Source organism: Opisthocomus hoazin, chromosome 1, assembly GCF_030867145.1.
Source record: "Opisthocomus hoazin isolate bOpiHoa1 chromosome 1, bOpiHoa1.hap1, whole genome shotgun sequence".
NCBI classification, from domain to species: Eukaryota; Metazoa; Chordata; class Aves; order Opisthocomiformes; family Opisthocomidae; genus Opisthocomus; species Opisthocomus hoazin.
This window is the reverse complement of record NC_134414.1, coordinates 108255902-108281721: the sequence shown is the minus strand read 5'-3', so window position 1 is coordinate 108281721 and position 25820 is coordinate 108255902. Positions and strand designations below refer to the sequence as shown.

The window sequence follows — 25820 nt, the reverse complement described above, 5'->3', positions numbered from 1 at the left end:
CCTCTGTACTAAAAAGATTGTTTTTATTTGTTTGACTTTTTTCCCCTGAGTTTTATACAAGTTGTTATGAAAAAAAAAGCTTGTTTATTTGCAGATGACTTAACTTAGATCTGTTAAAGAAGCTGGTCAGAGCTGTGAGTTGTCTGAGGTCATGCTGTCCACCCCTTCCAGGCATACACAAGTCTAGCACAAAAAATCAGTTAACATTTTTCCAAAAAGCTTCATGAGGTTGTTTCCTTGTAGAACTAATCTCATCACTTGTGATGATGCAACAGGCCAAGACAATGTAGTTATCAGAGGACTTACTCATACTTCAGGTCTGGTAAGAATTTTCAAGTCAGCTGCAAGCTGCATAACACCTGCTTTTAAGTGCATCCATGTTCTTTTTAGATACTGTGCTGTAAACAAGTGAAGACCCAGAGGCTCACCCTAAATTCAGAATAGAGGATGTAAATAGGGCAGCAGTTAAAACATCTCCTGGGAATATTTAGCAAGACAGCATACGACTTCCTGAATAAGCCCTAAACTAGGCTTCTGTTAAGAGTTGTTACTAAATATTTTTACAGTTACACAAATAGGCCAAAGTTAAAAAAAAACCCAACCTTTCATCAGGAGTAACTCAAGGGTTATCTTCACAACTGCCAGCTGTAGCAGGCCAAGGTATGACCTCAAATGAGCCATCCCTAGCCACCTTGGACCACATTGGAACCACGTGTGGTGTAAAAGCAGACCTCGGGATATTCCAAGTGACATCTGCACGGCTCTTGCACTATGCCCCTTTTTCAGCGTTGAATACCACAAAGACATGCTCAAAGCTGGCTCTTTTGTCCTCCCAGCAGCTGTATGGAGACTCTCAGCATTCCAGTTCTCTAAAACCAGAAGGGATGGTCAAGAAATACCTGCAAGAAAGCAAACGTCTGGTAGAAAATGCAGGTAACCTCAGAAAGCAGCTCTTGCCCTGCTCTTAAGAAAACTTTTTTAACTGGGAACCTGCATTAAAGCAGACTGTAAGAGTGACTTCTTCTGGAGTCAACCACTTAGCTTGTGCTGGTCAAGCATTAGGTGCTAGAAACTGTAAATGGGAGCAGTTGTAGGCTACACTTGTTTCTCCCTTAGTAAAAATGCCAGCAAACCTTCCCAAGCTCTGAAGCAAGAAACTGACAGACCTGAAAACAAACCCCTTGGTTTTACTTACTAGCTGGTGTAAGACTTGCTTAAGGTCAGTAATATTTGAGCTATTGAGTCCTACTGTACAATTACCTCATGAAATTCACTATTTTGAGAACATAAGATAAAGTTTATTGCAGTTTTCTGAAGTGACAACCAAACAGACAGCGTATGTACAAAGCTATGATTGACACCAGTGAATGTATCGTAACTCACTGCAGGATGGCGCAATCAGGATGCAGTTAGTCCAGCCAGTAGCACAATTTCAGCTGCAGTATTTGCTTCATATTCTGTCCACTGGAGAGATTCCCACAAGGGAGCCATTAGGTGACTAACAGTATACGGTAACCACGCACAGAAATTACCGTCTGCAGTTTAAAGCCGTTCGGTCAGCAATCTCGATACACGGAAAGTTCTAAAAGCTTTTAGACACAAGGTAGGTTCAAGTGCTTTAAAAACCACATAGAACTCCTATGGTAAGGAAGTCACCAACAGCCCAACAAATATACAAGATCAGTCCAACACTATAAAACACCATTGTTCTCTCCCTCTGTATAGTCCAGATAGAAGAAACTGGATTTCAATAATGGAAGCATTCCCATAAAGTGCCCATGAAATTTTTAGGAGATAAATACATTTCCGCTGGGACAAACGGCAGTACTAAAACTGGCAATTACTTCAAGGTAAGATTGTGAGCAATAAATACATCTCCTATATCCCCAAATGAAACGCTCGCCTTTTAATAGAAAAGGTAATAGGTAGCAGGATAACCGTTCATTTATCAGCAAAAAGCTTCCCCTGAACAAAATAATGCTAGCATAATTTTAAAGATGTTAGTCTGACTCATTTTTTCTTCATATCCCTTAAGTATGACTGGCACCAGGTTGTTTTTGGTTGTGGGGTTTTTTTATTCTAGTATCGGTAAATACATTAAAACTGATTGGTAACTATTACACAGAACAGCATGAAATCAGTTGTAAGGACTCTGGTGCTACCAGATATCATTTGTGCTATAGCAATCAGAAGTCAAGAACAGTTTGATTCACCATGCAGAACCTGCTTAATGTAGGGCCTTGTTTAAAAATTCATAACCTTTTACAAAAAAATAGCTACTTTATATTTTTCTGGACAGTTATATAAAATTCTTAAAATCAGCTCTTAGCTCAGCATACAACAGAATTTACCCTCATTAAATACAGGCTTAGCTGGGTCGCTTCCGTGCGCTGAATCAGCTTTAGCTCACCTACGCGTAGCAGCGAAGACCCCTTCTGCGGGGCACGGGCTTTACCCTGCTCATTCACTCATGGTTCCCCTGAAGGCTCTGACGCCCATGAAGGTTTGGAAGCTCAAGTCTTAGCAGCTGATGGAAACCCACGTGTTGGAAGAACTAAACCTGAAGATTTCAGAATGAAAGCCAGACATTCATTCCCTTTTTAAGATATATACAGTCATATGTACATATTCACAAATCTGTCCTGTGAAAAGAGGGAGCTCATTACAGAAACTGTAATTTGTCTCAGTTCATACAATTTAGAAAGCAAAACAAGAACAAATAAATGTAAATATATCTACATACATAGTACGACATAGCAACTATGGAATAGACAATGCTATACGCGATCTCTCATCCCCATAACTCTTCTGTTCTTCCAAACTTGTAGATCAGAGTACTAAAGGGAGAAATAAAAAAAAAACACAACCATCAGACCACACATAAGGTGAAGGTAACTGTAATAGTATCCTTATAATCTTATACTATCTACACTGCATATCAACATCCCTCCAGTCACCTTAACTTTTATTCAAGTCTGCATCTACTTTTTGTACTTAGATTTCATTTCCTATGCATTGCTAAAACTATGACATTCAGCTGAAGCAACTGCTTAAATAAAAAAAATAGCCAGTCTCACAGTAACAGCAAAGGAAAAAAATTTTGGAATTTAAGAGATTCTAGGACCGATCCACAGTTACAGAGCAGCAAGTCTCACCCTGGCACCTGGCAATCAGCTGAGCATCGTGCTAGGACACACTCTAAGCAATTTAATTTTTATGAGCAAATCAGAAATAATATTGATCCTGTGGTGGATAAGCAAGATCCATATTGCAATTTGATTTCCAAAATTCCTTTTATAAGTTTGGATGCAATTACTTATTGTCATGAATAAAAAAAAAAACAACCTTGAGGGAACAAAACCAAACATGATTTCCTGATTGCTACTTATACTTTCAATTATTTTTTTTCTTACAGCCAACAAACAGGTGGTAAAGAAGGGCGCAGTCATATTAAATCATAAGAGAATGAAGAGGGAGGGAAATGAGAAATATTGACACTGAGAACAACATTAACAAGTGATGATAAGTAGAACAAGCCAGACACTGGGCGATTCACTAGGGAAGACAACTACTAACACAGCACATTAAACCAAGTAAAAAAAAAAACTGGTGGAGTAACAACCAGGGCTGAAGCACAAGTCCTGAAGCAGACGCATGGTTCAGGGGATACAGATGTTGTGAAGCAACACTGACGGAAGAGGATCTGATTCAATCGGAACAAAAGTTTTGGATAAGAACCCTGAGCAGGGCATCGCTGATCGACCCAGGTCTGGTCTAAGGAAAGGAGTCTGTGGCAAGGGGTGGACCTAGTAAATGTTACAGCCTAAAGTGCGTGGCAGGATGAAAAACAAAGACCTTTTTTTCTAAAAATAAAAAGGCTGTGATTTGTCTCATAGCTCATACCTAGAAAACAAATTGTAGATGACAAAACAAATAAATCTAAAATATATCTACATACAGAGTACAATAGAAAGTAAGGAAAGACATTTTCAGAAACAAAAAGCAGCTTCAGAAATAAGTTCATCGAACTCCTGAAGTAAGACTGAAGATCTCGGGCACGGTGAAACTGTTCTCAAAGTCTGCCTTCACCAGTATCCCATTTCAATCACACACAAGACTAGAAAAGAGATTTAGGAACTGCTGTTTTCTGAAAGAACACAGCTGATTTTCCAAAGAGGGAAGCACAGTGGGGCCAGACGATCTAGCTTGCTGCGTAGCATTTGATACGGCACTAGAAAGAAAATTGGTAGCACAGTAATTTAAGTGGGAAAGAACCTGCAAAAGAGGAGGTTACGTGAACTTATTCAGTAATTGATCTTGGAACTTACACTGTTTAAAGCTTTCATTATCTTTAATTAAATTTGTGGATTGCAGAATGCATTATACATATAAAAAGAGTTATTCCAGATATAGAGAGTTTCAAAGTGTCATATGGTATACTGAATGATATTAAGCGAAATAAACTAAATTGATTCAAGTACAATATAACAAAATGTACCATTATGATCTTAGAAGGAAAATTATCACTCTCTATAACTGAAATCTCATCCAGTAGAAACACATCTAGGTGTATCCATTACCCCATAATTGAGCCATTGCTATGAAATAGTCAGGAAAACGGCAACAGGATCTCCCACCTAGTGCTGTTAGGATCTAAGCCAAGGGATTTGTAGTACCGAGATGAAAGCTTTATTGCCGTTATCCAAAGGCACTGACAGTATTCTTCTCACCCAGAATAGTGTCTATATCCTGGGTCATCCACATTCTAGAGCTGTCAATTCAGTGAGACCAGAAAGAGCAGGAGTTACCAGGAGCCTGAGGGGACTGAAGAGCCTCTCATGGGCTGAGAAGGGGCAAATAAAACATTGTTTCTAAGCACCGGAGGAAAAAGGGAGTAGAAAAATGTAGCAGAGAAAAAAAAAAGTTTTAACGAAATAGTTTGATCAGTTTATGCAGTGAATAATATCCCATCATTTGTCTGTAAACGTCACCTTTCTCAGTGATCCAAGGGGTCCCTTTGCCTTACAGGCCACCCTCCTCAAGTCAGGGTCCGGGTGGGTAATACACTGAAATATGGAGGGTCCTGCACCGAGAGCAGCAAACTCCACAGTTTGGAAGGACAAGCCTGGAGCCTGCCTCCAACCTTCAGAACTTATTTTGCAGGAGTGTCAGTGTGCATGGAAGCAGCTAAACCAGATACTCCTTTGGAAGGAGGGAAATGCCCAGATAACTTACCTGAAAAATATCAATGCGTTTTGGAAAAACACTGCTAATCCAGGGTAAACATTAGTGTCTGCAAAGTAAGTAACAGAGGAAATATTAAGTTCTTTTGTATCAGAAAGTGTATTTCAAACACTATTCATAGTATCATTCTCCGACTACAAAACTAGGCGGAGTGGCTCTGACAACAACAGACCACGCACTTCCATTCGTCTGGATTTTCTGCCTTTCGGCTGACAGCAAAAGCAGTTTTCTGTATGTGAAAATGAACAAACTTACTCTGCGTAACATATGCTCCAAAAAGAATCCACATTGAAGCAATAAGTGAACCAAACATCAACATAAAGCCGATGAAGAGCCAGACACGAGCACCTGCAGGAAACATTAAAACCTCTGAGAACCATGTAGAGTATTATCCACAGTGACAGCTGGTCCAATTGTGATATAACTCTATTCTGATACAGCATGTTACCTTGCTGAAGGCACAAAGGGAAAGGATTAAACCCTGTATCAAAGGCAAGACAAACCAAAATGTGCCTTCTCTAGTAAAACACATGGTAGCTGAATTCCCCCTATTTCAGTCAACAGACACAGCTACCAGAAACTTCCCCTCATCTGCAGGGAATGCCTATAACATCACTTCACACAACTTGGAGTGGACTAACGATGGGCTACTTTGCCAAAGCTATAGTGTTTCTGAGGTAAAGACGGCATTCCAACAGGGTACGTAAAACAAACCCTTACTCTGCTCACTTCAGAAAGGTATTTCCAGGTGGGCAACATCTACTGTAGCTAGACATTGCCTGCTGGAAAAGAAAGATGACGCCATTGAAAATAATCAACCTGCTCGCTCACAGGAAAGGAAAAATATTACTATGCAAAGATTTTCGCAAGCTGACTTATGAATGACACACAAGAAAGTACTGTACGCTCATTCCAAAAAAATCAGTAAATCCTACCAGACTTCTGGTAAGGCATTCCATAAATCACACGGAAACAGATGCTGGGATCCACATGGGAAATAGTAAGGGAGCCATGAATGAAAGCAGAGAGAGGACAGCACATCCACAGACAACACATCAGGTGACATACAGAGGAAACAATGTTTGTGACACATTCTAAACTAAGGCATTCTTAAGGAATGTCTGCTCCATAGCCTACCACAAGGCAGAAATTTCTCTCTCCCAGCAGCTATACAGGACTTGCAGATGTTTAACCTCCACTTAGAAAATGAACCAACGCCTAAATCCTCAGTCTTTCAACTCAGCATGGCTTTTAGAGTTAGTTTACCTGTTCTTCCTAAACATCCGTCACTGTAGCTGTCTCCTCTCACCTGTGCATTTGATACAGCATTTATCCTAGGAACAAAAAAGGGTATGCACTTCAGATTATGAGAAAATCAATTTAAAGTTGCTTGGCATTCTGTATAGCCACATATTATTACATGTCTCTTAATGGAAGGATTCCAACTGGATTTCAAGCAAACCCCGTATTTGTTTGTTAAGTTTTACTTAAATTTTTACATTGACAGACCTGTAAGATGAAAAATTGCCCTTTTTAGTGACTGAAATATTCCTGATTGCTTTCTGGATGTTCTTAAATTTTTTTTTAAATATCTAAAGCCACTTCATAGGAATAATAACAGCCAGTAACACAGTGCTCTCGCAATTATGATACAAATTGTTTTCCTGCACAATGAATATCGTAAGTATTCAAGTGAGACGCCCCGTAATGAGCGACAATACGTTTTCTTAAAATGAGTGACACTGCTGAGGGAAAAAAACCAGAAACCAAGTGTTAAGAAGGTCTTGCATATCCAAATGCACCCTTTTTTCTCACCAATATTGCACAATTCAGTAAAAAGCTATTACTTCTCCTTCAAGCTTGCCACGTTTACATCTTTACGAAAATAGCTACAATACTACTGCCTCTTCCATAGGAGGAAGCTTTGCGCCAGAGACAGCTGTAAAAATATTTAAACACAGGGGAAAATGCAGTCAAATGTTTTATATGGAGGTAAGCAACCCGGCAGCGTTACATGAATTTTGATCTATGAATCTAAACACTGATTAGAGAAAGCTATTTGCATAAAGGATGGCCTGGTTTCTGACATTCAGCCGAAGTGCACTGGGAAAGCAATTTACCCTGAACAGATGGAGGCAGACAGACAGACCTATGAATAAACAGACCACGATCAGAAACAGGAAAAAGAAAAAAGGCCTTTACATTGCCATGCAAAAAGGTACAAGATTACTCATAAGTAATTTATAACCAAGCGATTCAAAGTTTTATCATATACAATACTGTCTAGTAAAAGCTGTCTTTAACAGCTCGGGTTTATTTTACAAGAACTCCCTCTACATACACTTACATGAAGAAAGCTAGCGTTGAAAACACCCCACAGGTATGGAATGCATGGTTCATTTGTTCTGGCTTGGGGTAAACTACTGCAGCATCTATCATTATCCACCAACCTGTGAAAAACTAGAAATAAAACAGACTGGTGTTAGGAGGCTGGAAGGGTACAGGGACAGGCAGACAAAACACAACCGATGGTCATACATCCCACTGGCTTAACTGTATTTCAACAAGTACAAACTACTCGAGAAAGTTCTTAGCTTTAAGTCGGACTCTAAATCTGTTTGGTAGGCAAGTTCTGTATAGACCTTAACGCTGACGTTTTCAGAGGAGCATTTGGGAATCGGTCACATTTTCTGTTCAAATTAAGGATCAGTGTATGGTTAAATTCCCTGTACAGCTTCAAGAACAAGAATCCAGATTCTAAACACATGAGATACAAACTATGTACAACATAGGTGTTCTACCATATCTAATTATGCAAAAAATCCACTAGGAATTTCAATCTTTTTAAGAGCTAGCAGAAACGGTACATCAATATCAGACAAAACGCAAAGTTACATGACTTATAAAAAAAGCTGTCTAACAATTACACTTTAAAAAAAACTGAAAGAAATACACTGGACTGAGGTGTAGTTAAGGGCGAAACGTCACAAAATTTGAAACAAAAATGTAACTGCTTGTTGTACTTCCAAACCTGTCAGCACAGTTATGATTCCTGTCCTCTCAAAACTTACAAGCACACCCGCAACTATCGAAGCGATGGCATTTCTTCTCTCACTCCAGTCAACGCACTCGCATTCCGGCCACCGGAAGTTGTCTAGGAATCCTGCCATTTCCTCACAGATTAGATTGCCCTTCTTATTTTCACTTATACATGAATTTTTCCATTAACAACTGTGTCCTAAATACCTGAAACACAGCCAAAGATGCACTTAATACAAAGCAGCAAAATCTTGAGACGTTTGACAACTCTCCTGCACAATTTTTACAGTGTCAGGTTTTTTATATACAATGAAGTATTCCATATACTCCATGGATTCTACATTGAGCTATATTTAAAAAGCAACCTACCTTACAAACAGAATTACAAAACAAAACCATCACACAACCCAAAAACTTAAGCATTATATATAAATCATCGCATCTGAAACAAAAGAAATTAAACAGAATATACTGTTTGTTCAAATGTATGCAACACAAAAATAAAAGCAAGCAAAAAACAGGAGCAAAAAAGCAAATATTTCAATCTAGGTTTCATCTTCAAACCATAATGCTCTTCCTGGAATTAGCAGTCAAAAAAAAAAAGTAAGATACATCCAACAGGGCTTCATACGCAGACCAGAACTTGGACTTTGCGTCAGGCCACGGAAACCTGTGTAACATACCCGTATTTCCAGTCTCTGAACAAGACAGGTAATACAGTGCCTTTCTAACATAGGGAAAAACGGATCAACTTGGAGAATCAACTAATACCAAGGGCAAGTAAGGAAAGTCCCGCTTCACAAAGAGAGGATCACACAGAACTAACTACAGAAGAGGAAAGCAAAGTTAATTAGCATTAGAAAGTGACTACGAAACAACAGTTCTCAAGCAACTCGGTGAGACAGTAGCTATGGAAGATTCTGCACTACACTACATCTATTCTCACACTGTAAGAGGATCAGCATATATAGTTTGAGTGTCAGAAGTTAGAATATTTACTGGTTTTCTATTTAGCAGTGACTCACAGCCACTCTCAATGCCGTTCCGTTTTGTTTTAGTATTGTCAACATCTGTATTTTCCCAACCTACCATAAATAATTTCCAGATACTCGTTAAAGGCTAACAACAGATGAATGCCCTTTACAATTACGTTACAGGACAGACTGATGTAGAACACTTTTCTGGTTAATAACGGTAATTAGAAGTCTACACTAAGATGTGAAATAAAAATAAATAGAGTTTGCCCACACTACAAACACAGGTCACTTCCTATGAATAAGACAAAAGTTTGTCCTCCTGAATCTAGTTCCAGAACTCCACCCATAGTTATGATGCTACCTTAAAGCACTGAAATCAATCACTCCATTCCAAAATTATTTTACTTCTGCACAGCATCTGGGCTCAACCACATAGTTATTTTCCTAGATTACACTTTTACCTAGCAAATTTCAGGTCCCTATTCTTGCTACAACTTTCAGACAAAGTCGCCGCACTGTGCTGTTACAGATTTACGATTGCTCCTACAGCCCTTCCTTCTTTTCCGCTCTTAAAATGGCCCCGTCCACACTTCATCTGTTCCTCTTCAAACCGTGCCTGTGTCTCTCCCTCACCCTGCAGGAATCCCTCCCTTCCCCTCCCAGCCCCTTGCCCACCCCCACGGGAACACAGCTCCCGCTGCTGTCCCACCACAGACTCCACAGCTCCCAACCCTGCGGTGCGGCTGGCCGCGGGCAGGAGTACACCGACAAACACGCTGCGCTATTTCCTCTTCCCACTGAAAGTAACGGCGGTTATGTCAAGTCTACCACAGCTGTCACCTTTTCTGTAAACACGCCGTCAGTCATTTTCAGAATGACCGAAGCTGTATTTCTTCAAAGCTATACTTTGCTTTGGAATTTTTTCCCCATAATGGACTATTTAAATAGTATTAATCTATCTAAATAAAATCACCTCCTGCAAACATAATGTAAGATTCTATTGCTATTCAGAAAGCAGGTCAAGAAAAGCCACTGGATAAAAGCATTTCAGATATGTCAACAACAACAGAAATTATTTTTCATCCTCTACTTCAATGACATCCAGAGGGACCTCCACAGGCTGGAGAAACGTGCTGACACGAACCTTCATGAGGTTCAACAAGGTGAAGCGCCAAGTCTCGCATCTGTGAAGGAACAACCCCATGCACCAGTACATGCTGGGGGCTGCCCAGCTGGAAAGCAGCCCGGCAGAAAGGGACCTGGAGGTGCCAGTAGACACCAAATTGACCATGAGGCAGCAATGTGCCCTTGCAGCAAAGAAGGTGAATGGTACCCTGGGCTGCATTAGGCAAAGCATTGCCAGCAGAGAGAGGTGATCCTTTCCCTCTACTCAGCAGTGGTGAGGCCACACCTGGAGTGCTGGGTCCAGCTCTGGGCTCTCCGGTACAAGAGAGGTGTGTACATTGGAGAGACTCCAGCAAAGGGCCATGAAATGATGAAGAGACTGGAGCATCTCTCCTATGACGAAGGGCTGGGACTGTTCCACCTGGAGAAGAGAAGGCTGGGGGGATCTCATCGATGTGCATAAACAGCTGAAGGGAGGGTGCAAAGAGGATGGAGCCAGGCTCTTGGTGGTGCCCAGTGGCAGGACCAGAGGCAATGGGCACAGACTGAAACACAGGAAGTTCTCCCTGAACATCAGGAAACATGTTTTTACTGTGAGGGTGACCGAGCACTAGCACAGGTTTCCCAGAGAGGCTGTGCAGTCTCCATCCTTGGGGACACTCAAAAGCCATCTGGACACAGTGTTGGGCACATGGCTCTGGGTGGCCCTGCTTGAGCAGGGGGATTGGACCAGATGACCTCCAGAGGTGTCTTCCAACCTCAACCCTTCTGAGATACTTAAGGAATAGCCTGTTAAATTCTTGGATGGCTTAATGAAAGAAATCTTCTCACTTCTACAAAACTGCTCTAGCTCAAAAGGCTGAAACAAAACAAAAAACTCATTCCCTTCTATGATTTGAAGAGGATATATAGTTTGTTTCGCCAACTAATATATAAGCCAACTTCCAATCAAAAAACTAACATTCTATCCTAGTAAAACTCAACTTTGCAAAGTCAGTAATGATAAGCTAAATGGATACTACACATTGCACAAAAACCTGTCTTAATTATTTAGCATTTTTTAAACATTAGGTGACAAACCAGAGGCACTTTGCTCACTTCAAAAATCCGAAACAAAATCTCTCTCACTACTTAATTGTACTGCATATCAAATGGAGTTTTCACAACTACATTAGTGGCAAACAGGTGAAGCTAGGGAGACTACAAAATGTTAAATTTTTTTTAATACCTTCTAAGATACAAGGGAACCTTTTGCCAAAGCATATTGTTTTATCATAAATTGTATTTTTGGTGCTTGATACTGGCTTACAAACCTACATTTTGCTTTAACCTTATCTTTGTGCTCAGGAGAGAAGCACCCTACATAATGTGAATAGGCAAGTTAAACGCTGTCTGCTGGCAGTCCTTCTACAGCAAAGTCTAGGAACTGACAACACAATTCTCCTGTTTCACTGGAATAAGTTGACAAACATGGAGAAACACGGTGCAAAGAATTTGCAGCAGAACACAGGCAAGATGTCTAGAATTATTTCCACATCCGTCTAATGCTAGAAACTAGCTTCGATTTCACAAGGAAAGCTTAGTGCTAGAGCAGGCACGCGAGACTATGATCGGCAATAAAAGGAAAGAGAGATGCTAATGCCACTGCCCCTTTTCTAATATGATTTAAACATTAACTGATGCCGTTCAGAATTCTGCAAAGGAGTCTTTCATAGAGGTGTTTCAAGAGAGCCCCACTTACTGACGTAGCTCCATATGTGCACAGACTTCACAGAAACATGACTAAAAAGCAGTGACACACCATTTCTTCCAGCATTACCGAATGTGACTACGTTCCGTGACCAACGTGTGGATATTCCTCTCTTTGTGAGAGCACACCACCACCTCTGATCAAATCATATCATAAAATTGTTGGGTTGGAAGCGACCTTATAGATCATCTCGTTCTTACCCCTCTGCCAAGGGCAGGGACACCTTCCACCAGACCAGGCTGCTCAAAGCCCCGTCCAATCTGGCCTTGAACACCGCCAGCAAGGGGGGAGCCACAGCTTCTCTGGGCAACCTGTGCCAGGGCCTCACCACCCTTGTAGTGAAGAACTTCTTTCTGATGTCTAACTTAAATCTGCCCTCTTTCAGTTTAAAGCCATTCCCCTGTCCTATCGCTGCACGCCCATGTAAAAAGTCCCTCTCCAGCTTTCTCATCAGCCCCCTTCAGGTACTGGAAGGCTGTGATAAGGTCTCCCTGGAACCTTCTCTTCTCCAGGCTGAACAGCCCCAATTCTCTCAGCCTTTCCTCGCAGGAGAGCTGTTCCATCCCTCTGATCATTTTTGTGGCCTCCTCTGGACCCGCTCCAACAGGTCCATGTCTTTCCTGCACATGCAAGTGAAGGCACCCACGTGTAGAGGGCACGACAAATAAGGGCTGTGGGGTTTCAATAAAAAAAGGACAGCAGGAAGCAGACTGCAGGACGCCACAACAATTCATCCACCCTAAAGTCCAACCAACTGCTTTCCCATGCTCTCATTTAAAAGGTGAGCATAGTGCGAATCAGACTTACTGGAAGGACGGACAGAACAGAACCAACCCAAATGCCGCAGGCTGTTAAACGCCTAGCTATTATACCATACTGGTTTTAATACCCTAGAGGGAAGCGATGCCATACAGAGGGACCCTGACAGGTTTGAGCAGTGAGCCCATGCAAACCTCATGAAGTTCAACAAGGCCAAGTACACGGTCCTACGCCCGGGTTGGGGCAATCCTCAGTATCAGTACAGACTTGTAGACAAATGGAATGAGAGCAGCGCTGTGGAAACAAACAACATGAGCCAGCAATGTGTGCTTGCAGCCCAGCAAGCCAATCGTACCCTTGGCTACGTAACAAGCAGCAGGCTGAAGGAGGCAATTCTCCTCCTCTGCTCCACTCTTGTGAGACCCCACCTGGAGCCCTGGGTCCAGCTCTGGAGCCCTCAGCACAGCAAAGACATGGACCTGTTGGATTGGGTCCAGAGGAGGGCCACAAAAATGGGGGCCTCCCATCTGAGGAGGCTGGAGCACCTCTCCTATAAGGAAAGGCTGAGAGTCGGAGGTGTTCAGCCTGGAGAACAGAAGGCTCTGGGGAGAGCTTGTTGCAGCCTTTCTATGTTTAAAAGGGGCTTCTAAGAAAGATGGAGACAGACTTTTTATAAGGGCCTGTAGTGACAGGACAAGGGTCAATAGTTTAAAACTGAAAGAGATGGGACATAAGGAAGAATTTTTTTATTTTTTTTTTTTACCACAAGGGTGGTGAGACACTGGAAGGGGTTGCTCAGAGAACCTGTGGGTGCCCCATCACTGGAAGTGTTCCAGGCCAGGTTGGTCTGGGCTTTGAGCAACCCGGACTAGTGAAAGATGTTGCTGCCCATAGCAAGGGGATCGGACTAGAGGATCTTTGAAGGTCCTTCCAATCCAAACCATTCTGTGATTGTGTTCCATATGTATGTAGTTCTCAACACTCTTAGCAAAAAAGGAAGAAAATAATAAGCTGTATTTCAACTTTGAAAGACCAGTGACATTGTGAAGCCATCTCTCCACCAAGATCACAAGAGCTAGGCTAAACTTTATCCTCATATGGGTTAATATAGACCCATACACAGGTTTCAGCCTAAATATATCCTACTACACCAACAGAAAACTTTGATGAAGACACGTATTTTCAGCTGGACTTTCTTACCTAAATGAAGGTACAAAACTCAGTCTCTTGGTTTAAACTTTTACATCCACATACCTCACAGCAAGGAAACAGGTAAAACCCCTTGCGCATTAGCTGTCCTTCAGTGCCCTTCCTACAGTCTGTCTCCTCCTCTTTTCCAAGGGCAGACAGGCTCTCCCACTGTTCTCAGGAAACATTTCTCACTTGTGTCCAATAAACAGAAACACAAGAACAAACTGGTAACTGAAGAACTAACAAGGACAGATACTACTTGGTGGATACAAGCACTCAGGCTAAAACAAGCAGTCTATTATTCAGACAAATGAAGGAAAAAGAAAACAGAAGAACCAGGGCTCAAAATTTGCACCTGAAAATCAGTTTCTCTCTCCCAAAATGAATTGGTTTCATCTGAACAAAATATTACAGCAGCTGCAAGAAAATACAAAAATCCTGCACACAGGAAACTGTCTCAATCTGCGCAAGGGCCCTAGAATACTACCAGGTTAGCAAGGAACAGGTCCTCCTGTTTCCAAAGGAGAAAGCAAAAATAGACAGAAGGAAGAGAAGAAATTCATAGTCAAGAAGAAAACCCTATTTTCCTCGAAGAAGACAGCACTTTCTGCAAGCAACAAGTCATGATGTGCTTTAAGCCACAGACTTCCTCCATTTGCCCACACTATGAAAACATATTTGGCAGAGTCACTGTACGGAGCTTACACAAACATTTCTATTAAGCCCGCTGTAATTTTTTAAGGGGGGGTCTTTCGACCACTCATTTATTACACGCAGTTTCACTTTCAGTTTCCCACACACCATAGCACAATGCTATGTTGTCTCACTTTTAAGTATTACAGAAAGGCTGAAGGAGAAAACAAACTCTTAAATGAACTTATACAAAAATAAGGCTGTGTGGCAAAATTATCGAGCCGAAAATCCCCTCCCACGAATCCGTGTGACGCTCAGCCCTCCGCAACGCGGCTGCTGCTCACGGCGAGTATTCTTCCAGGGCGCTGTGAAAGTTTGCAGACTCGAGAGAGGCAGGATGAAAAGACCCAACTCCGCAGTCACCCCCAGGCCTGTCTCCTCTCCTCAGCGTCCCCTGCGTGCACCGGCCTGTGTTCGAAGGGCTCACGCCACGGCAGGGCAACGCGAGGCGGGACCCCGGCGCTGCCACCCGAGTCCTGACATAACTGCCACGCCGAGGGCAGCGCCGCTTAGGAAAAAACCAAGCCATTTGTTTCAAATCTCACCCCCGGACCTCAAACTTTCCGCTCGGTGCCACCGCCTGCCCCCCCCCGCCCCCGACGCGGACAGCGGCCACCTGGGACGGACCCGGCGGCGGCCCCGCGGCGGGAGGGACGGGCCCTGCCCGGCGGCAGGCCCGCGACTTCCTGCGGCAAAGGCCACGGCTCCGGCGTGAGGGGCAGCGGAGCGCAGCCGGACGCCCCCCGCCCGCCGAGCCCCTTCGCGCTGCCCCCGCCCGGCACCGAGGGGTGCGTGGGAGCCCCGGGCCGGGACCGACGGCGCGGCGCCAGGCTCCGAACGCAGGCGGGCGAAGGGGGGGTGGGAGCTGCCGGGGGTCCCGAGAGGCCAGGCCAGGCCAGGCCAGGCCCCCCCTCAGCTCCGGCCACCGGGGCGCGAGAGGGCCGCTGGCCACGAGAGGCGGGAAGGCGGGCGCGCGCTGCCGCCGGGCAGGGGCGTCCGGCGCTACCCTCCCGCCGGCGCGCGCACACCCTCCCCCCTGCCCCGCCCCGCCGCCGGTGCGCCCCCCCCCCCCGGCGCGGCGGCCCCCCTCCCCCTGCCCCACCGCGGCACGGCAGGGAAACAACGCCCGCACGTACCCCCCTGTCCTGGGCGACACTCTTCCGCCTGCGGGGAGCGGGGGTGGGGGCAGAGACCCGCGAGCGACGCGCCCGCCCGCCAATCGGCAGCTAGCGCCGCGCGTCACCGGGGGCTGGGTGAGGAGGGGGCGCCGCGATTGGCCGACGCGCCGGCTCACGCTAACGACCGGAGCGACGGACGGCAGGATGGGGCCAGCGCAAGCCCCGCCCCTTTTCTTCCTGGGCGGGGGGAGGCCGCTCCGGGGTGGGCGGGGCCCGGCTCGCCCCGCCCCCTCCCGCGGCGGGCACGGTGCCAGTGCGAGTCGGTGTCTGCTGGCAACAGGCAAGCGTGGTATTGAAGGCGCCCAGAACAGACCGACTGTGCCCAAGTTTTTGACCCTCGATGGCCTCCCTTCACGCTTCCCGTGCCCAGCATTCGGTTGTTTTTCTGGCCGGTTTCTGGCCAGCCCGGTGGACAGGGAGCCGTACCGGCACCGGGGGCGCCTTGGGGAGGAGCCGCCCCCTCAGGGAGCGCGGGCTGTGGCCAGTCCCAGCAGATCTGGTGTCCGGATCTCAGAGACGCTGTGGCAAAACACCGCGGCTGAGCTGAAGCGTTGGGAGTCAGCGAGTGACCGGTCTAGAAAATTCACACTCGGGTAACACGAAAGTGGAGAGTCCGTCCGAGGAGTGAGAAGCAGAAACGCAAGAGTGGAACAGGATGCGCAAAGAATGAGGAGGGCGTTTGAAGGAGGTCGCTCAACAACGATGAAGAGCAACGTGGGGCACTCAGGCAGAATGGGAGCACTGCGAGAACGGCCTATGAAGACGCAGCCGAATACTTAGTTTCTTGCTTAAAGGCAGTGAAGCTGTGGTCCCATGAAGCCCCGCTCAGAGTTAAAAGCTGTACTCAAAGCCCTCTGCTCTCGGCTCCCCTCCTTTTTTCCTGCAGTTGTGTGCGCTCACTGTGTTCCACACGGCTTGTTCTACGACGACACCACCCTTGGACAGGTCACTCCCCATGTCTAATAAAATCTATAGGACTTACACGGCGGTTTCTGTACATCCTGCTCTCTGCCCTATGGCAAGCCAGTTCTACCAGGTCTGGAGCTGGGCCACGGTCTTCTTCGGAGGCAGCTCCTCCTTTCTCACTTTATCTGGCCCAGGGAAGAGGCTACCCACTGCAGGGAGGATCAGCAGGAACGCCAGCTTCTGACTAGCGATGCTCAGCACCGTACTGTAAAGAAAACGTTTATAACAAAACTCCTGCCTTGCTGTTCATTGAAAAGGATCAATTTTTTTAATTCCTGTGTGCCTACTCTCCAGCCTCTATCCCTGTTAACACGTGCCACTATCTTCTCACCCTCATCTGGAACCACGAGGTGCTGTTTGCTTTCCCCCTATCTCCTCTCTGCTTCCCAAGCCCTCCCACCCCCCCACACGCACACACACGTTTTGGTTTTCTTAACGGCTGATCTCAGCTGTGGGAAGGGAAGCTGCGTGGTTGCCACATCCAGGGAAACACAACTGGTAGGGAAACAGCTTCAAGGGAGGCACCACGCTGATAAAGCTTTTATTGTCACACAAGTGGGTTACACTAGGTATCGCTTTACTCACAACTCAGAGTTGGGCCATCACCTCAGTGAGTGGCAGAGCTCAGCTTGCTAGACCAGTTTATATACATTTATTAAACCCATTACATCAAGTCTAGAATCTACATAAGTTTCTAAGCAACCGTTCTGTTCCTTTAAGCACATCATTTATTAAGTTCTCTCTATTCTTCTGTCTTGGTAGAATTCTCCCTCGCTGGTTTCAGTTCCCACTTGGTTTCAGGGTTGTCTCGGGGTCATCGTCTGTCCTTCACCTTCTTCTGTGAATTCTGTCTGGTACAATCCTGAGAAAGACTTTGCGAGACTTCAAGATGTTCTATTAAACATACTCCTATTTCTAAAATTTAACCTTTTGACCTATGACATTAATCTTGCTACACCTTCTTATCTTATGCTAGGTCAGGTGGTTTTTAACGCAACCATGATAAGGCCTATACAGGGGACAATTGAGAGCAGCATACCGATTCTACGATTTCTTAACACACCTGTATTCACACAATTGAATCTATGTTCTAGTTCTATGGTTTTATTCTATTCTGTAGTCATAATCAATCTTCTCTATAATCAAGCTCTAACACACACATCCCCTCCTCCCCCATAGTGGCAGTTTCTCCCACTAAGAATAAAGATTTACCACTTGTCTTTGTCCCTCACAGCGTGCCCTGCTCTCACTACTCACAACGTTTACTCCTTCTCCTCAGAGCCTTCTCTGTAACCCCACATGCATCTTGGGAGCCATCGTTCCTGCGGAACAGAAAGATATTCAGCAGGCCTCAAGGCTCGCAGTGCACGCTCTTCAGTTTACAGGACAGCCCGAGACGTTACTTCAGCCAGCCTAGAGCCGCACGCCTTTTCCTTCTATGGGAAAACACTCACACGGATCATCGTGTCGCTTCCTGAGAGTGCCTGACAGAGCCATCGGATTGCTGGGCAAGAAACAGATTCCTCACCCTGCGAAAAACTGATGCCCCAGTTAAGATATCCTAACAATACATTTAAATAACATTTTGTCCTCATTTTAAGAGGTCATCTAGACAAGCCTTCCAAGCCACAAGGTAATGAGACCAACACATCGGGAGTTCTGGGAATCAGCAACATGTATTTGTACCTGGGATCAGCAATGATGTCATCCTTCTGAGGTCAGTAATAAGGTAACAGTTATCGAATTCAAATTAACAGTCTAGTGTCAGATGGAAAAAATAATTCCAAAGGCCATTCCCTCCTGGCTTTTTCTAATTCATATGCAGTACTTGGTATTACTTGTTCTAGAAGTACTGACTAAATACTGCTTTTAAGATTTTGTGAGCTCCAAGCAACAGAAAAATAGACCAGCCCTGCAAAAAATACACTCCGCCACACACCTGGGGAAAATAAAAATTGAACATATATTTTTCCATCATCGTTGCTGTAAATGTTGAAGAAGTGGATTTTTTGTGCCTGGCAATTTTTCATGACAACAGCGTAAGGCTGATTTAAAGTGCTGGGAGTCAGGTCACATCTACTCCATTTAAAACCAAGTAGTTTTAAAAGGAACATCACTCAGTATGCTGACTCATCCATTACAGCAACTTAAATAAACGGCTGATACTTATCTTCATTGTGAGCCAAAGTGGATTCCATCAGAGCTGCATTTATTGCAATATGGTTTATATTTACTCTTGGGCAATGAATTCAATTTGCAGTTAGCTCTTTTGAAATCTGTCACTGGATTAGTTTAAACAGCAATTCAGATCCAATTCCTGTAGATCATAATGAGAATCAAAATCTGATCTTTTAAAGGGCACTACATCAAAAGACTTTCTATAAAAGTATGCTTTATTTACAGTTTTCATTAAAAGCAAGAATGCACAGATAAGTTATTAAAATAAACAGGCATTCATACACAGAGCTGCTAAAACAAGCGAGGAGCTTATGAGGTCAAAGCCTTCTGGTATCACCTGGTATAACACCGTGATCTCAGTGAGTCACATCTGTACCACAAAGGAGAGGACAGCGATCTGAACCCTCACTCGGTCCCCAGAAACAGAGGACTGCCACGTAACCTGATTTTTCTTTCTGAGCATTTAGATGGGGGCTACTTACACGGCAGACCAAGACCACATGCGCATTTTGTTCCCACTCATCACCTCTAGGACTTAACTCCTGTATCTGCAAGACACCCGCTCTCTCACCATCTCTGCAAACCTGCAGAGCCGCTGATGAGTGCAGTAATTACTGGCTGGCCCAACTGATCCAGGCACCGGTAGTGTACCCCTGCCCCCTGACCGAATCTCAGCAGAAAGGAACCAACAGCCATTACCACTCCTTTCAGCTAACACCAGGGCAGGGCACCGCACGAGCATCCCAGTGGCACCACCTAGGGCAACAGATCAGTCTGCACACAGCGCCGTTCTTTTTACTTTCGCCACCCTAATTCCTACGAAAAGGTATGTTAAAGGAAGCCGAGATTAGCCCTATCTTCTAAAACGTGACAAACATCTTGTCATTATTACTAATTTGCCGCAACACAAAGGCTTGAAAGACCTATAGTGTTTACCAATAAATTATATTCAATTATATTACTAGATTATATAATACCCTCTGACAAATGATACTTCAACTAACCCATTCTACCAACAAATACAGACAATGTTCTGCCTGCAGGTTAAGACCTCACCTCGATGAGCAAGAGCACAAAGAGCAAAAGGAGCACGTGCAGTGTTACCTGCCCAAGACCAAACACATTAGCCCAGACTGCTGGTGCTGGGGCATCTGCCAAGGGATGGTTGTGGTCATCACCTATCTTTCATTTCTGAAACGCTTGAGAGTGGAAATTCCCCCTCCGCAGCAAACCAGAGCCTGCGGGATGCCCTCCTACAGACTGGCAGGGCACAGCACAGCTCCTGCACAGGTGGAGACAGTGACAGCCTGAGTCACAGGGGCGTGAGGAAGGCGGCCCACGCAGATACCGATATATCCAGTGACATCTTTTCAAAGGCAAAGTCCTCCAGGAAAATCAGATTGTGCGGGGAGCCGAGAGGTTGCTAAAGGTAAATAAATCCTTGGCATCGTGGAGATTTTCCCACCCTCCAAGCCCTTGCCCAGAAACTTTATTAGTACAGCAGTATTTCACAGTAAGTTCTTTGATGCCAATATTCTAAAATACTTAAATGGTGTAACCAATTACTTCTGAAAATTAGTATTTGCTTCTCCACTCACCTCCAAAAAGCCCTGTGACTAGGGTACAGTTTTGGCCAGTCTTCCTTATTTGCTTGGATGCTTTCTGAGACCACCTTCTGTGTTAAAAGCCAGATCCAAAAATGGACTTCGGCAGAATGTACAGCCCAAGTCCAGACAGACAGAACTCGCCATTCATTCCCGCTTAATTTAACCTTGAAGAGACTAATGCATGAAACCTGTCAATAGTTTATGAGCTGTAAGCATTTAAATATGAAAGGATAAAGGGTGAACTAACAGGGCACAGAAAGACTTTTACATCCACTTGCTCCTTAACATGTTGTTATGCCTCAGTTTCACCTTATGACGAGACAACAAACCGTGAAAGTGATTATACTGTACGCTACAAAAAAAAAGCATTGATTTTGATTTAAGAAGTAAAATGAGCTGCAAGAGGATAACTGAATTTATTTGTTCCTTAACAACATTCACAAATAAATCAATTAAGCACCTGCAAATGCACATTTGACAACCCAATTCCTTTTAACTGGTATAACAGCAGACAGCTTGATTTTACATTGTCAGTGTACCCGAAATTTCTCTAGTGCTACAAGTAATAAAGTGCATTAATTTCAGTACTAAAGTGCATTAAAAATCTTGACAAGACAGATGAATTAGTATTATCTTATTTCAATGTAAGGTTTAACCACTTAAATAGGGAAGACTTCCACCCAAACCTTTTAACATTTTCCTCTTCATTTTCCTTTGTGTCTGAATTAGAAGCCTCTCTGTTTTCCATCAAAGCTTCGTAAGTCTTTTGTGCTCGAACAATTTCTTTGTCTGCACTGAAGTGCACCATTTGTCTGCTCAGAATAGGAACAACTAAATTGAAGTTGTCAATTCTTTTGTTTAATTTGCTGATATCTTCTATAAATTGCTGACAAATACGATTCCATTGCTTTTGCCTATACGGCGTCATTGGCCCTCCAAGCTTACTCCTAGATGCCACTATACTCTTCCTTAACCGCTCAATAGTTTCCCGTATTTCTTTCTGCATCAGGATCCACTCTGGCTGGTATCCATTGTCTATCAGAATCCTGTTCAAGTTGTGAGTCATAGGATCGATATGTGGACAGTCTGAAAATTTCTGCAAAGGTTTTCCTTTGCCACTGAGGTTGTCAAAGTCTCCTCTTGCCATGGACTCCTGGATGAGGTCCTCAACCAACCGTTCAACAGCCTGAGTTATCTTCACCTTTTTGCTCTGCTTCACATCTTTGGCTTTCATTAGGTCAGTCACAGCATACTGGCTTTCAAGTCTCTGCTTCCGGTACTCCAGCACTTGTTCAGTAGCACGGTCTACTCGAAATTGCATGTACTGCTTTTCTCTTTGGCTTGGTGTTCCAAAACCAACGCCTTCAAAACTCAAGTAGTGTCTGTGCTGTGGCGCTTTCAATTTGAACTGGTCTTCCTCCTCTTCGTTACTCTCGTTTGATTTCTTTTTGGTCGCCACATCACTGAGCACGACTCTGTACGCTTCTTCCACTTTCATAAACGCTTCAGAATCAGCTGCGGCAGAACCGCTGTCTGGATGGTATTTTTTGGCAAGACTTCGATATGAGTTTCTGACGTCATCAAGGGAACATCCTTCCTCAAGCTGAAGAATTTTGTAAGAGTCCTTGACGTTGCTTTTAGGTTTGTAGCCCGACAACATTCTGTTGCTACCAATGTAGGGGAACAGCTTCAGGTTTCTTGGAATCATTGCTTGACGTACCTTTAAATGATGCCCCATGTTGTTAGTCAGCATGACAAAGCCACTTGATATTTCTTCAGATGCAGCTACATTATAAACAAGGACCTATAAACACATTTTTATAAAAATCATGTTAAATATGCCTTTTAAAAGAACTTACATGATTTATGTCTCATCTTTAACTTGTTATATTATTTCAAGATGTCCCTACAAAATTTCAGAACAGTATAAGATGTTCTTTTCTTTTCCAGACTAATACTGAACTCTGCATTTCTTATTAACTGCTATTGAAGTAGTATTATTACAATGTAAATGAAAATTAATTCACAGTATCATTTTCTCCTGGTATAGCAACAGTAGCATAGGTTTGTTCTGCACCGCAGAATTCCCAAAAGGCCAAAGCTTTATTGCTTTTCTGCAAACTCAGTGTGACGTGAACTGGAAATACGCTTTATGTTGAGTGGTAACTGCTGAAACAAATCTCCCCCTTTTCCTCTATGCACCTACATTCAGCCATCAACTGAATTTTCTATTCACATACATCAGTGCCTCAAGATCTACTGCCTGGCACGTTCTCAAAGGATTTCATTACAGTACCCTTTAGGGATTTTGCAGCAATGACTGAAGTAGCATTCAGATTATAGATTCATTTTGATTAACTCTTGTATCCCAGTAGGATACAGGGCTGTCGCATCCTAGTGGCCAATCTCCTCTGTCCTCTGGTAAGTTTATCTGGAACTCAGAACAGATCAATAATAGACAGTATCTCATTCTGTCAGGAATACCAGTGCTTCTGAATGATTTTGGGAAATGGCAAAAGGAACATTGTTCGCAAATGACAACAGAACTAAGTCTTTGCGTAAAATCAAAAGCAGAAAAATATCATACAAACTGCACACACAATTTACCCATTAGCTAACTTCTCTCTGTTAATGAAAATCCTAAGACAAATGCTGCATACACGGTGCTAAAGAGCCTCCTTTTGCAGCTTCATCAGTGACTGCAACCTACCCTCTGCTGACTTCCTCTCCAGACAAAAAACAGGGTTAAATCAAGGTTAAGGAATAAACAGTGTTTTTATGTTCTGCATATAGCAAACTGCCCTTCTGCACTAACCTGCATTTAAAGAGACAGGAAAGGAGAGGTACTTGGGACTGGATGAAAGATTGGATCAATCCCAAGTATTTTCAGCTGATTTTGACCCAGGTAAGGTATCAAGTCATCAGTTTGCAGTTACTGTGATGGACCTTATTATTTTTTTTTCATGAATGATACAGTGCTTTCTCTCCTTCCGGGTGCCGGGGAAAGACAGTAATTTAGTTCCATATGGCCACAAAAATCCATGTAACTACTACTTGAGACCAACCGACACACTCCTGAGATTCAACATCCCGATCAGAATAACACCTCCTCATAATTCCGCAGACTTGATTTTAACGTGTTTGTGCTTAAAAAAACCTGCACCAAGCAGTACGTGTAGTGCTCACCCCACGGCACAGAAGGGTGCCGGCGGGGTGGAGGGGGGGGATTTTTGTTCCCCAGCCGTTTGACTGCAGCTCGCCCCGGTACGGCTCGCTAAGGGGGGGACACGACCGAGCCCCGCCGCAAGGCGGAGGACGGCGGCGGCACCGAGCCCCCGGTGGGCCTGGCGCACGGCCTGGCCCGGCCCTCCCGCCCCACGGCTCCCCCCGCGCCCCGCGGCCCTCAGAGCCCCGACGGGCTGACCCCAACTTCCGCCCCGCGCGGCCTGCGGGGGGAAGGCCCGGCCGGGCTGAGGGAAGCAGTCACCGCCACGCCAGGAGCCGCGCGCTCGGCATCCCGCCCCTCCCTTTCACGGCGGTGACGCGGGGGGGGGCGCTCACCGCAGCGCGACGCGCACTTTCTCGCCCAAAGCCCCGCTGCCCAGCGGCCCCGCGGCCCCGCCTCACCTGGTCCCCGCCGCCGCCCGCCCAGGGACGCAGGCCGGAGGCGGCACGGCCAGGGGAGCCCCCGGGGCAGAGCGCCGGCAGCCGGGGTGGGGGGGGCAGCCTTTACCCTTGGCTCAAGGACGGCTCCTCAGGGCAGAGAGGGCGCCCCCGTGCGGGGGAGGAAGGCCGGCCCTGCCCCGCTGCTCGCCAGCGGAGGGAGCCCGAGGCCTGCCGCAGGCGCGCGGCGCCAGCGCGGGGTCACGTGACCAGGCACCGCCCTGGGGGGGGGCTGCGGGGGGGGGGGGCGCATGCGCAGTGCGGCGCCGCGCGGCGGTGTCCGACATGATGGCGGCGGGCGGCGGGCGGCGGGGCGGGCAACGGCTGTCAGTGAGGGAGTCTGGGAGGCGCGGCTTTTGTTATCCGTGCTTTTCTAGATACACTTTTACATGCAAACCTCGACTGCTTTTTAGCCTCCTTTCTCCTGAGTCCCACCTCAGCAGGTGACACGCTGCCGTTGCTGCCGGGCCGGTGACGCCTGGTGGGTTTTCCTGCAGCATCGGCCGGCTGTTGGGGAGTGGAAACTTCCCCTGGGGAAGCCCTGAACCAAGGAACGGTTCTCATCCTCAGGCTGGAAGAGAGGACCCAGATGGCACGAGCTAAATGCCTGGCCAGTGGAAGACAAATCACTATTTGTTTCCTCCCTGAGCACTGGCGTCTATTATTAAAAAACAAGTAACACACAAAACCCTTTGTGTTTTTTATTAATAGTGCTCGATGAGGTATGGTTGAGCATGCTGCCCGTCTAGCCAGCGAAATGGTGGCACTGACACCTGCAAGGAAGCAACAACTGCACGGAGCAGCCTGCTTCGTTCTACAACTTCCAGTGTTGTGCACCAACGGCTCATCCTGCCACAGCTTTGCTGGTACGCTCTCCTGGTGAATAAACAACACTAAAATACATTGTTTCAGAGAGATTTTTCTCTTCTGTCCATTAGGTCATGGTTTTCTACAGTCTCTGCTGCATATTCGCTTCATGACCTAAGAAAACAATTTGGTCAAATGACGGCAATACAAATTGACCTGCTGGAATGAGTGGAAGTGTAAATTACCTTCTTCCGGCCAGTCATGTAGCAAAGACACATTTCAGGGCTGCACAAGTTCTGTTTCTGGTTTAAATTGTTGTTACAGTCCGGGAGGACCTGAGCCGTCGAGATTCGTTGTTATTCCCAGAGTGAGATTAAGACACAAACGAGGTTAAAAGCCACCAATCAAACAGGTTTATTGATCACTTGTTCAGACGAAGGCACGAGGAAACTGACAGGAAAGAGAGGAAAAGACAGGAAAGAAAGAAACCTAGCAAGCAGTCGGGATAGAGTCACAAGAGATAGTCACCACCATGGATCCAGCGGCATCCCGTTGGTCCATAGTTCCTGTGTGCATCGGTGATGGGGGTCCCCTCATCGTTTGGTCACACAGTCTTCTATAAGGGGTTTGGGGAGATTGTTCC

The 25820-nt window shown here is 45.2% G+C and overlaps 2 protein-coding genes across 5 annotated transcripts; both read right to left on the bottom strand.

The window, feature by feature from the left end:
• Nucleotide 1: 1 nt before the first annotated feature.
• Nucleotides 2–16011, bottom strand: TMEM50B (transmembrane protein 50B). Of its 3 annotated transcripts, none has more exons than XR_012765235.1 (8): nt 15915–16011; nt 8316–8490; nt 7592–7704; nt 6511–6578; nt 5500–5592; nt 5236–5293; nt 1384–2837; nt 2–899 (listed from the first exon to the last, which is right to left on the bottom strand). XR_012765235.1 is itself a non-coding variant. In XM_075432634.1 (8 exons), exons 2-7 carry the CDS (start codon nt 8412–8414, stop codon nt 2792–2794), a joined length of 477 nt encoding a protein of 158 aa, XP_075288749.1. In that variant the 5' UTR covers nt 8415–8490; nt 15915–16011; the 3' UTR covers nt 1277–2642; nt 2744–2791. The 3 variants fall into 3 exon arrangements, 2 of the variants coding, with proteins under 2 accessions (XP_075288749.1, XP_075288738.1); XM_075432634.1 differs by lacking the exon at nt 2–899 and having other exon boundaries at nt 1277–2642; nt 2744–2837; XM_075432623.1 differs by lacking the exon at nt 2–899 and having other exon boundaries at nt 1277–2837.
• A 5083-nt stretch (nt 16012–21094) lies between these two features.
• DNAJC28 (DnaJ heat shock protein family (Hsp40) member C28) lies at nt 21095–24545 on the bottom strand. 2 transcript variants are annotated; one of them, XM_075432572.1, is made up of 2 exons: nt 24335–24545; nt 21095–22511 (listed from the first exon to the last, which is right to left on the bottom strand). In XM_075432572.1, exon 2 carries the CDS (start codon nt 22458–22460, stop codon nt 21342–21344), a length of 1119 nt encoding a protein of 372 aa, XP_075288687.1. In that variant the 5' UTR covers nt 22461–22511; nt 24335–24545; the 3' UTR covers nt 21095–21341. The 2 variants fall into 2 exon arrangements, with proteins under 2 accessions (XP_075288687.1, XP_075288695.1); XM_075432580.1 differs by having other exon boundaries at nt 24269–24428.
• Nucleotides 24546–25820: the final 1275 nt, after the last annotated feature.